The sequence below is a fragment of the Platalea leucorodia genome (genome assembly GCF_965183815.1).
Source record: "Platalea leucorodia genome assembly, chromosome: 8".
Lineage (NCBI taxonomy): Eukaryota > Metazoa > Chordata > Aves > Pelecaniformes > Threskiornithidae > Platalea > Platalea leucorodia.
In genome coordinates this window covers 37,959,270-37,971,952 of record NC_138830.1, presented here as the reverse complement: position 1 = coordinate 37,971,952, position 12,683 = coordinate 37,959,270, and the positions used below count along the sequence as shown (strand labels likewise).

The 12,683-nt window shown below is 39.5% G+C and overlaps 1 protein-coding gene across 1 annotated transcript in view; it reads left to right on the top strand.

Moving 5' to 3' along the window:
* LPCAT2 (lysophosphatidylcholine acyltransferase 2) overlaps positions 1 to 4,113 on the top strand; it is a 34,525-nt gene extending 30,412 nt beyond the window's left edge. Inside the window, exons 12-14 of the mRNA XM_082319198.1 lie at positions 287 to 385; positions 2,183 to 2,324; positions 2,537 to 4,113. Of these exons, the coding sequence (XP_082175324.1) occupies positions 287 to 385; positions 2,183 to 2,324; positions 2,537 to 2,784 (489 nt within the window). The 3' untranslated portion in view covers positions 2,785 to 4,113. The remainder of the gene's footprint in view (positions 1 to 286; positions 386 to 2,182; positions 2,325 to 2,536) is intronic.
* The last annotated feature ends 8,570 nt before the right edge of the window (positions 4,114 to 12,683 follow it).

Genomic DNA, 12,683 nt, shown 5'->3' with positions numbered 1-12,683 from the left:
GTCATATACAAAAGAAAAACCTGTAAGTTGTTTTAAATCTTTTTTTGTTTGGGCGTTTATAAGATAGAAATTGATATCCAATTTCTAGCTATTGAAAATATATATATATTGCTACTTCAGCCCTAGTATTACATATATTTAGCGAGCTGTTAGTACTTTTTCCAGGAAGAACAAATACCTCTAGTGTTGTAAACTGTCTTAGTGCATGTTGCACAGTTGATTTATACTTTTTTAAAGTGATTTGCTGTATTAACTATAACTACTGCCATCCGTATTTTGGTTACAGAATGGAGATGGCACCATCGACTTCAGAGAATATGTAATTGGTTTGTCTATTCTTTGTAACCCAGCCAACACAGAAGAGACTATTCAGATGGCATTTAAGGTAAGTTCAATTTAGTGTAAATCTACAAACCTGACAAATCAAGACTGACTGTAAATCTGTTAGCTTTCAAATCATAAGTTTATAGCTTCAATCTGTTATGCAAATGTGAGTAATACTCTTAAACCAATTGACATTTAGAGTGTGAAGGGGAGGGAGAGAATTGCAGGCATCAGCTTCGTAGAAAAGCGTTTCAAAAGCCATGTGAAGGCACTAATGAATATGTAACTTGGCAGGCTAACTCCAAAAATGATTCAGCAGCACTTGCAGTTTTTTTGCCTGAGGTTTTTTCTGCTGTGATTCTTCAATGTCACAAGTAGACAACAGATGGAGCAATATTCTCTTGTGGGTCAAGCGCTCAGTAGAGTCACTGTTGTTAACAAAGAGGAGCGGGGAAAAAATCAAGAAGGACTATTCAGGACTGGCACATCCAAAATTGGGCTGCGTCCAAGATCATCTATTGGCTTCTGCTATGGTGTCCTGGTAGTACAAGCAGTCAAGGAGCAGTAGCTCCTTTCAGATCTCAGGTACAAGCAGGCAATATGTGACCAGGGATGCCCAGGTTGTGAATCCCTGAATAGGAAAATGCTCAAGTGACTTTTTTTTCAGTAGATCTTTGACACAGATTCAGTTATTTTACCCACTAATCTGTTCTTATGAACCATATTGAACAGTATATTGAGATATGGATCATGTTCATCTTAAACTGGATACTTTTTAGTACTGATGCATACTCAGGAAGTACCAGAATTTTTATGGCAAGCCGTTATATACACTGGCTGCTTTACAGAGAAGTGCTACAGCTGTTCAAAGTGATTTGTGCTTTTTCAGGGATGTTTTATCACTACAGATTTCTATGAAGAAGCAAGCCTAGCAGCTATTGTTGCTGTTCCATTGTTTTGTTTTCTAGACTATACTCTTCAGTATCTTAACCATTGCGCTGATTATAAAATTAGTAATTTGTTTTAATTCCCAGTTTCAGTGGGAAATGACTGGTTCAGCTGGTAAAAACCTGTTTCAGTCTGAAATGAAACTATGGGTTTCCTTTTGCTACTTGTTTTCGCTTCCACTAAATGTACTTTATTTCACAATGGGAAAGTTTGCCTGTAGCCAGTACTTAAGAATTACAGCCATCCATCCCTTGTATTTCTCAACGGGTTGATTCATAGCAGACGCTTACCGGCACTGTGCTGGGAAGGACGGGATGATCAGTGTACCTCTACTGCCTGTATTCCAGTCACCAAAATTCCTTGTTAATTACAATAATTCCTTAGTGGGTGACAGATCACGTATACTAAAATGTAGGTATTTTATGTCAGAGCATAAACTATGGCAAGTTTAATCTGATGGCAGATGTGCCAGAACTTAATGAAAACGAAGACTAAAACCTTTCAGTATACAGTGGCTGAATCCAGTAGCATAGCTCATGGTGACAATTAGCATAAACCTTTGTTTATGTTTTGTTTTTATCAGTTTTGTATGAGTTTTATTACTGAACTAATGCTGTGAGGTCTGTTTGTTGTTGCAGGTTTGCTACATACTTCTCCTATTAGAAAGTATTGTAATCCCAACTATAGCATGTACATTGCTTTGCTAAGTGTCTGCTTAGTCTTATTCCAGAGAAAATACATAAAATCTTTAGCAAGAGAAAGTAGCTGAGATGCAACTAGTCTCTTCAAATCCCAGGCATTGTTTGCAGATCACCTCTTGAATAGAAACCTAATATGGGTGGCTGATGTGCACAGAAGGTTCATAGGCAAACTGATGCTAAAGTATTTCTACACATAATGTCTTTTCCAGCTCTTTGACATGGATGAGGATGGCACTATAACGGAGGATGAGTTTGCTTGTATCATTCAGTCAGCTCTGGGGGTGCCTGAGCTTGATGTTTCTATGCTCTTTAAAGAAATAGATGCAGATGAAACCGGGAAGCTGTCCTATGGTAAGTTACATCCTTTTGTAAGGAAGAGCACTCTGGTAGTCATATCAACAGTGAGCGCTTCCTACCTTTTTTCTCCGTGAAATTATCTGATGGTGCCTGAGATGCTTCAGAGGAAAGTAACTGGAGATCAGCTTCAGTAAAAGGAGCAGGCACTGAAATTTTCTTTCATTCTGTTGCTGCACTATAGTATCTGTATTTTTTATGTTTTTCAGATGAGTTCAAGAACTTCGCACTTAAGCATCCAGAATATGCCAAGTTGTTTACTACATACCTAGACCTACAGAGATACCAGTTAGACATGTTGGAGGAGGATGACATTGAATCACCTGAAGTTAAACACACTCCAGTTAGAAAGAGTACAATCCCAGTCTCAGAAACAACACCAATTGCAAGAAATAAAGTCTGTCCTGAAGGCAACGGAGAGGATAACTCAAGTACCTCTGACAAAAAGGATGACTGAGAAGAGTTAAAGAATTCAGCTCTTGAATTCTACAGGACTTTTTTCCCTAGCTATTCATAAGCACAGTTGATATAAAACAGAGATGGAAGTTACAATTAAAAAAAAAAGTTTCTTTTTTTACTTTCATGTCAGGAGGAGTTATTCCTGTTGAGTGTAAGGGAAAAACCACTGTAACTATTCTGTCCTTGATGTCAGTATCACAATACTGGGAATGTTGTTCACTGTCTTCCAAGGTCATGCTTCCACAGAAGTAACAGATGTGCTTAGAGGGGTAAGAGGCTCCAGTACTGCAGCGACCTCTCAGAAAGGAGTCCACTTGTGTAAAAAACAGTGGAATTTTTGGTGCTGCTCAATTCCTCTACCTCCCCAACATGTCTTAAGGGAAAAAAATGATGCCAGAGTGTTTTAATTTGCAATATCCCTTAGCCTTTCTCAAGTTTCTGAGACACACATGAGTTACAAGAAGCCGAGAGTTGAAGCTGGTGTTTTCTTTTAGCTGTCCTTGGATTTCCCTTAACTACTTGTGAACTATAAAACCTAAGCTTCTGAACAAGACATGCCGATTCACTGATGTTAACAGAAACAGCTTTAGGCTTAAAGGCTAGTTAAAGATGGAAATGGCTGCACTTCTAACAACAAAAAACTAATTGGAATTCCAAGATAGCAGCTCACAGTCTACAGGAAAATGCAGACAATAAGACCCAAGAATTAATGGACTATTTCAAAATAAATAGAAAGTTGTTTACAGTAACAACTATTCAGGATCACATTAGGAGGAACATTTCAAACTTCAGCATATTTTTATTCTAGTAATTATCAACACAGGAATGTGACCTTGCTCTGCAAAACTTAAAAGGCAAATATGCTGTCAAGACATAGTTCTAGGAGTTAGTATCTGCTCTAAAGTTGTCTCCTAGAAACCATGTTTGCATTACTGTGCCATTACTCAATATGTTCTTAGAGTTTGATTCAAAACCAAGCTCTTTCTAGTCAATGATTTGAGCATGTGTTGCCTCAGTCCCCTCTAGTGCACTGGAAACTAGGCCTTTACCTTTTTCTGTCCTTCATCTGAATGCACTTTATACATTATTTAAAATATATAGGTATTTACGCAAGTAACTTCTAAATAAAAACTTGGAAGAGGTGGAATGATAGGATATTTTCAAATTAAAACTGAGATGAGCAAAGTCTAGAATGTCTGGTACCAAAATGAACCAATTTTCAGCCGGTTTTGTGTGTGAAATGGTAACCTCTGCCTCTTAAGTTATTGCTTGCGTTGTCTGGCTGCAAGTTCATTGCAATGTTTAATCTTTCTGTGTTTATAATTGTGCCTATCCTGATGTTTCACATGCTTAAAATAAATCTATATTTTTAAAAGACTTTACTTGAACAGCTAAGTCTTTTTAGTACAGTGGGAAGGGTACTCTGTCTACCTTAGGGGGCTGGGGGGATTTCCAGGGAATCATCCTCATGATGTCTTACCTTGACAAACACAATGCATCCTGAAGTTGGCGGTTTTAGTTCTGAGTGTGAGGGCACTTTTCTTTATGGTAAGGGTAGAAAAGTAAGGACAGGACTGCTGCTCTTCCAGAGAGTTACTTCGGCTTACTGTCTCAACAAGAGAGGATGTGATACAAAGATTTGCGGGTACTTGGAGAGATACCACCGTTTTCTGACGGAAAATAAAGCATTGCCATGTACAGGTAAAATGAGTGGCCTCAACCACAGCTGAGAAGTAACAATCATGGCTTTGTGTAATATGAATGTTAGGAGAGGATTTTCTTTCACTTTAGAGAAGGAGAAGCAGGAGTTACCCTAATCTGGCTCTACAGTTAGCTGTATACATGTTAATTCCTTGGCAAGGTTGCTTTTGCCTATCACGTTAACCCAAGCCCTCAGCTTTTCAACCAGCAGTAACCTTTTCAAAGACGACTTCTATTCCAACCAGTAAGAAAAAGATAGGTGGGCAAAGATGACAAAGACAACGACTTCAAGGTCTTGGGATGCCAAGGGTGCCTTACGCAGGCTCCTGTTGAATCCAGCCACATTCAACAACTGGAGCACTATGCTGCCCAATAGCGTAGCATATTTAGGACTAGTGATTTTATAAAAACCTGCAAGTCACACAGGCGCTTTGCAATTAAAGCTAAAAATATTGTGTATATAAATCTACATATCCCAATAGTTTAAGGAGGAAAGGCCACAAATGGGTTTGGTATGTAGCAGTGATTCAACTATGCTCTGAAAAGAAATCAGCTAAATGTTAGAGACACTAACTCAATATACACACATCTGCTTGATGTGCGGGAAGGGAATACATTAATTTCTAGGCATCATTGTGCCTCAGGGAGCTTTTAAAAGGACCAAACTAAAAGCAGTCTGCAATAAACGGGCATTACATTAAGTGGCAGAGCAGGAACTAAACGGAAGGAGAAGGTTAAAAATACTAAACAGAAAATGCTTCTCAGTCAGGCATTGAGGGATGACACCTTTCTGCCTGAGATGTCCTGAGGTGCGAGTTCTTAATTCTACTAGGTCCTTAGGATCATTTTGAGTCCTGCACAGTAGAGCTAGAAAGGTAGATTTGGTCCCATGTCAACATAGGAAACATCATTACTCCTCTGTCATGCCATAACATGGATTTTATGATAAATCCTTCACAGATACCAAAATAAGACACTAAAGTATATAGAAACTTTAGCAATCTTAACAAGGGTGAGAATCAGACGAGGACAAGTCTATTACAAGAGGAAAACACAACTAGTTCTCAAGAACAGAGGCCCATGGGCTGCTGTTTTTCATGTTTTCTGATAACTCTGTACAGACACTATGAATAAATCTCATTTACATTTTTTAAAAGCTAGGCTCCTGTTTCCGAACACATGAAAGGCAACGGTGGGTCACCTAGAAAAGCGGACCTTCCTTGTCCACCCTGGGACAAGGAAGGTATTAATACTGTGAATCCTGATCAATTTGTTTAAGGAAGGTGAATCAACAGCGTCTCCTCTGGCCACACCAGAGGTTGACTTCTGAGGGAATCATCTTCTGATCCAAGAAAATTAAAACCATACTTGTACTTCCTTTGCTGTATCAGTGGCACTGCCTAAATAAATGCAGAAATAGAGATAACGCATCCAGGTTTCACGTCAGATCATACTGCTATAAGATCCAGTCCTAAACTGCCAAAATCACATTGTTCCTGGCTGGTTGCCGTCCATCAGTAGAACTACGAGGAGCAGTACCACTTCTGGAAAGCATCTGAAAATGGATCTCCTGTTTTCACAGCCGCTAGCTGTGCAGCATCAGTCAGAGGTACCAAGCCAGGCAGTGGCTGCTGCTTCTGAGCTTTTGCACTCATCTACATCAGAACAAGCTAGGCACCAAATCATATTCCCACAATGTTCCTGTGGGTGTTACCTCCTCTCCCTTATCAGCTTGCTCCATAACATAGGGGGAAAACAAGTTCAGTGATTCCCAAATCGTTTACAAGGGAAATTTTGCAAGACAGCTGTGTGCTCTGCCTGTTCAATCACTAATGACCATTCACAGGACTGCTGCACAGGGCAAGGGGTGCTCGGCCACATCTGTCATCTGCATAGCAATTCCCATCTAAAACGAAGTGTTCCCTGGGTATCAGAAATCTGAGAAACATTTGTTGAGATCTTTTTTTTTCTATGGTGGTCAACACACCAGGGCCCTATTCCTGGGTAATTCCTCAGGCACTATGCCAGTGCAAATAAATACACCATTCTGCCTGAGCAGGCTTTCCAGTGGTGTTTGCATAGGTGCCAAGGGCTACTCAGAGTGCATGGATGTGGAAAATCAGGGCCGGAAGCTTAAAAACTAAATGTAACAAATGTCATTACATACACAAATACACCCACACTCTTTGGACAGTCTGCCTGTGAACTCTTTGACCACAGCCTTCAACAAGGAAAGCACCCTGAGATTTCATGCTGAGAATTACATAGCTCTCACTTTGAGAATGCCACAGGAAAAATCTTAAGATCGACTTTTAAGAAAGGTTTGGGAGGTTTGTAGTTAGACTCTGTATGGTTTGCTAGGAAGGCTGGACTCTGGTCAGTGGCCTTTGGCTTACATTTTTCCTGTCAGTTTTGCATCCCTTGGAAGAGCCTGCCTTTCTCTCTACTTTCTCCCTCCATGTTTCTGCTTAAAACGCAGCCACTACCATCAAAAGCTGTATTCCACAATGATTAAAGTTAAGAAATTGAAAGATTAAAACATAAAAATTACTGAATTGGGTGGGATTCAGTGGGCACATGCAGTATTCAGGTAACTACTTTTACTGGCCTGCAGTAAGAGCAAACTTGTCAAAGGTTGCAAGGGATTTTAATGACATTTAATTAATTAATTTTAAATCTTTACTCAATGAAATAACATTTATTAGACTGACTAGCAATAGGGAGACGTTTGTCAGCACTGCTTAAGTTGGCAGACTCTCTGTTACTATACATAGCCAGAGAGGCAGAAAGTAAACATCTTATAGGATTAGCAGCTATGTTCATAGCTGAGATGAAATTTGGACATTTCATTAGTATAAGATTGATCCTGACATTTCATAAAGCCAAAATGCAAACAAAAAAATGTGTCTGATATAAATACAGTATGCAGCACTTACTCAGATAAAGTTCAAGAAGCGCAGCAGGTTTAGTGCCATGACAAAGGAAATACAGAAGGGTCATTTAAGGACCCAACTTCTGCTAAGCACTTAAGTGTATGCTTAATCTTGCGAGCATCAATCGGATACTTTGTACTTATTAAAAGCACACAATAATACTAATAATTAGAAAATGTGAAAAATTTCCATGGCTAGTTATTGTTAATGGTGGTAAGAATTACACCACCCTCACCAAGGAAAACAATATCACAACTGATTAAATTTTATGAAAGTTTTCATTTATTGTGCCATCCTCTTAGTTTAAGATATTCTGTAACAACCACAGCTTGACTGGTGAGACTTTAGAGACACGACAATATTATAATAGGAGATACTTCATTACCTTAGCTAGGCACTGCTATTTTTAAGCCCCCTGCACCACAACATACTGAAAGCAAATATATGCCCCTCCTCTATTCTCACATCATGATTATTCTACTTTTTCATGCTATTACATGCTTTCATGTGCTAAAGGTAAATCAATTACGTTAACTTTTCTCAACAGTTTATTTTCTAGATAGTCTAATAAAAACTTTCTGTTGAAAATCTTCTTTTGCATGATGGAATGAGGTTTAAGTGAGGCTCATCTTTAAAGCTACACCTGCATGCTCATTGCTTTGTTCTAAACTGGGCATAGGTAAGAGCGAGCATGTTTCCCTCGTTTCTAGAAGTCTCCTTGAGCCTATTATCTCTTGAGGTTATACAATGGCTGCATGAGACTCAAGTTAGCGGTGTAACAGTACGACTGCAACAGGAACCATTCAAACCAGTCATGCATTTCATATAGGAGACTGGGGATTTGTATTTTCTAGGAATTGCTAGCAAAACTGAGGCACTTTGAGAATGTTACTTAGCTTATGTTTCATTGCAAATTTGTTATTAGCAAGAATACCCAATAAACACATACAAAAATTTTTTCCCTTCCTATAAACCCAGCTAATAGAATTTATTTGCAGAAGTGAGAATTCATTAGATTAAACCTGTCATTAAAGGCCTCCGCCGAGGAAGACTGCCCAGCCTTGCCATACAATCTAGTCCATTGCTTAACAATTTCTACTGTCAGAAAAGTTTTCCTTGTGGCCTAACCTGAATACTTCTGCAGCTGAAGTCACTAGGTCTTGTGTTCACCTTGCTCAAGGTGAATTGATTCATTTCCACTTCTCTGCAGGGTAACTGTTTATATCTGTACATACATCCAGAGCTTATCATCGTGCCTGTTTCACTCTTGCATCTCCCAGCCTGCCTTTCTTAAGCCAAAAAGCAAAACCTCTTTCATTTTTTCCTCACAGGTTGCATCTTCTAGACTTCTGTTTATTTTCATTTAAGTTCTCTGGAGATAGCACTTCAGCTCCAGCCCTACCGCTCCTCCGTAGACTAGAAGGCTTTCTTTACATAGTTTGCCGTCAATGTTCCTGCTCATACACATCCAGCGTAAGCCTTGGCTTTTCTAAAGCAACACGGCATTGCCCACTCATATACAGCTATTGCTAATCTGTAAGCCCCAGATCCTCTTCTGAAGAACTGCTCCTTAGCCAGCTTCCCCCTTTCTCTCTTCCTACAACTGCTCATTCCTGCCTACTGTAGTATCTTAGCTTTATCCTTACTCAATTTAAAAGATCAGTTTATCAAGAACATTTTGATCAGCTCGGATTATTGTTAAAAAGAGCTTTCTTCTAAAAAAAAAAAAATTTTACTTCCCTTTTGTTAAGGACATTATCTTCCTAAAACTTCACTAAGCATCTGACAGTGCACTAGGAGCAAAGCACCACAAATTAGAGAGACATGATGAAAGCTTGGAGGCTATAATTGTTCAAAAAGAATAATTTCCTTTTCAAAGGTAAACATCAGCCTTGCAGACAAAGATAAGGCCAAGTGCACAATTAGATACGAAAGTCTGTGCTTCTGCTCATATCTCCTGATATCAAAGATTGCAGGAAAATTCAAAATGTTTTCTTAAAACGTAAAAAAGAAATGAACAGGAAAAAGTGTAGGAGACTAGAAGGAGTCATACCAGAACTGCCAGCAGCTTTTAGGAAAGCTGTTTTCCCCAATGCCGGAAGTCTTTGAAACGGGAGATAACCAGCCATGAACTACAGCAGCCATTCAAAGCAGAAATAATTTAAAATGTTTAGATTTTGTACGCTGGCCTTTTGAATGAAAGCATGCCAACCTCCATAATGTTATTTAATTAGATGTCTTTGACAGCCTGTCTCTTACAAGCAGAAAAGTATATTGTCAATATACACTGGGGAGAGAGAAACTAGCATTTTCACCTATGCAGTTTGAATGCAGGTTTGAACTATTATTACCCCAAAGCTACGCTAAACCTAAAACAACTTTTGAAATAAGGAGCGGGAGCCATTCTTTCTACCTTTGCTATTGCCAATTTTAAAGGCCAAAGTCTATGCTTTATATAGTGGAAACTTCTCTTTTACTAGAAAATATACTCTGTGGACCAAAGAGAACCAGCCTGTCAGACAATGACAAGTAACAGGAGACACCTGTGACAAAACTCTCCATTATTATTCATTTTATTACAATGGACTTCACAGCTCTAACAGGAGAAACAGCCATTTAACTAAGTATTGTGTAAAGCACATGAGAAGAGTTTCTACCTTTCCTGGATATTTAACAGTTTATAGATAGACAAGGCAAAAGGAAAGCAACTACCTTGCCAAAAGTTACAGAGGAGGGTACCGGCATGGCAGAGATAGAAATACAAGAGTTCTGACTCCTGATTAAATGAATTACCCATGGGTGCTTGTGGTGTCCCAAACCTCGTAATCAAATTCAACATTCTTTGCTTTAACACTCCCACTGACTTTTTTCCCAGATGCAAGAAGGTGAACTCAGCATCAGATGATGAAAAGCACAGATTTAGACAGATTTGACCATTTACAGCAAGATGGTGCATTTAGACTCTTTTAGCATCTTTTTCCCTATCAAAATACTTGTACTTCTTACCTGCAGCTACCTCTGACTTGCTTGCTGTCACTACGCATTTTCAGTCATACCAAGCCTGATTCTTTCCACCATGATTTGGTGCACGCTGAGGTGCAAAAGAAGGAGATCTCAGGTCTCCATACTGTTACACAGGGGTACGTAAGCAAGCTCTGCCCTAGCAGACACTGGCCTGCCAGCACCAGTCAGCATCTGACCTTCTGGTGGAGTCAGTCAGTCTCAATTTACTCTTCTTCCAGTCTAATGTGAACAATTTCACAGCAGACAAAAAACCCCTGCCCTCCACCTAATCTCTTATTATTTTCCCAAGTGGAGTCCATCTAGCTTACATCAAAGAATTGGTCTCGTTAAGCCATTGTTTTATAAGTCTGCTAGTATTTTTCCTGTCCATAATACAGAAGACACTGCTGATAGAAATATGTCAACAGGAAAACAAACAGGCAGCATTTGACATGCTATTAGTCCAAGTCTGGGTGGATAAATAAATCATAGATCAAATATTCATAAGGGGGGAAACACTGTTTATTTCCACTGGATTCATTACGCACACAGCTCCCATACAGCACGATGACAAACACATCCCACAAAAAGGATGTCACAATGTACCCGAGAACGGACTGTTGATGCGAGGAGGACAATGTATTCCCTCCTTAGAAAGTGCTTCCGTCTCTTGGGAATATATCACACCGGTCATACAAAACGAAGCCAGCTAGAAGTGTCTAGCTATATCACTGTGTAAGGCAGGGTAATTCATCAAGACTGAATCATTCCTAATCACTAGATGCTTCTCTGAAAGTAATTTGTGCTATAAGTGCAATAAATATTAAGTATTTCACCCCTTTCTTTAAAATATTGAAGCTTCCACACTATTCTTAGATGAAAAATATATCCTAATCTTATTCTGATCCTACATCAGGCCTACCCATTAGGGTATCCCACCATCTTCTAACTGAGAAAACATAAAATAACTTCATGACATTAAGTTGTTAGCCATCTACATATATTTCAGCTCACAATGCTCTCCATAATAAATGATACTGATGTAGCAAAACTGAACCCAATTTATTTTGGTGATGTTTCCTAATTAAAAACATCAGTAAAGAAACCACCTTGGCAGTTGTTTCCCATGCAAGCTTAACTATAATCAAGGCCGGATGGTAAGGTTAGCTTCTCTCCTAAAAACAGTGCTATTGCAATCAGGTCACCCAAACTCTAAGGAATAGAACACATATAGATGTGGAGTCTTCAGGTACTAGAACTCTATAGCTTGTATCTTTAGTGGTGAAATGAGCCATCAAACAAGAATATACATTTTGAGTTAGAAGTTGCCACTAGACAGATGCCTGTGACCCTCTGGTGGCACCCACTTTCAGACAGTGGGGAAAGATCAGAAAAAAAATCGAGAGTTTTTTCTGTTTCTTCAGAAGCAGTTACTTCAGAGGAAGCATCTCAGATAGGTAAAAATCTACCTTGATCTCTAGATAAATGCTGTGTGGAAGCACCCAGAGACAGAAGGTCACGTTTAAAGCTCAAAGGTACCTCTGTGCCTAAAGTACTATTTTCCAAAAGCCACCTATAGTTTAGAGGACCAAGTATCATTAAAATACATTTTCAGTCTGTTTCTTCAGAAAACACAGCCCAACCAAGTGCAGGGCACAAAGAAGGTGCGATAGAAGAGAAGAAAATCCCCGTTAACTCTGTTTTCATTGTGAAAATAAGCTGTCTGGAGGACCGAAGCACAGGACCGGTAAAAAAGCACAAGGCAGTCTTCCCCCACTGCTTTCTTAGAGCAAACAAAGACTGATGAGAAGCCAGGCAGCATTCACAGCACTGGCGGAAGGACAACTCTCGTCTTGCTAAGGAGGCAACTGCAACTAGAGGCAGAGCAGTGCCATGACACAGCCCTTCTGGCTGATAGGTATCTCCTCTCACCAAACACCAAGTAATTTTCAGTCAGCATTGCTATGGGAATAATGGAAGACGTTTGCCACCCAGTGCAACAAACCCTGTGTATTTTCTTTGCCGAAAGCCTCATTTATGCACGAGGAAACTCATCTCATTTATATGGCACAGTAGCGCATTGACTTAGTTATTGCAACTGCAAGTCGGTGGCGGCTCACAAGGCAGGTCTGTGTGTGTAGCCTTTTTTCCAAAAGAGGCAACTTCTATTCAGTTCTTTCATTATTCAGGGCTGGGTGAGGGAACATTGCCATGGCGCCATGTTTTGCTCTGGCCTCTTCTTACTTAGAAGCTTCTACTA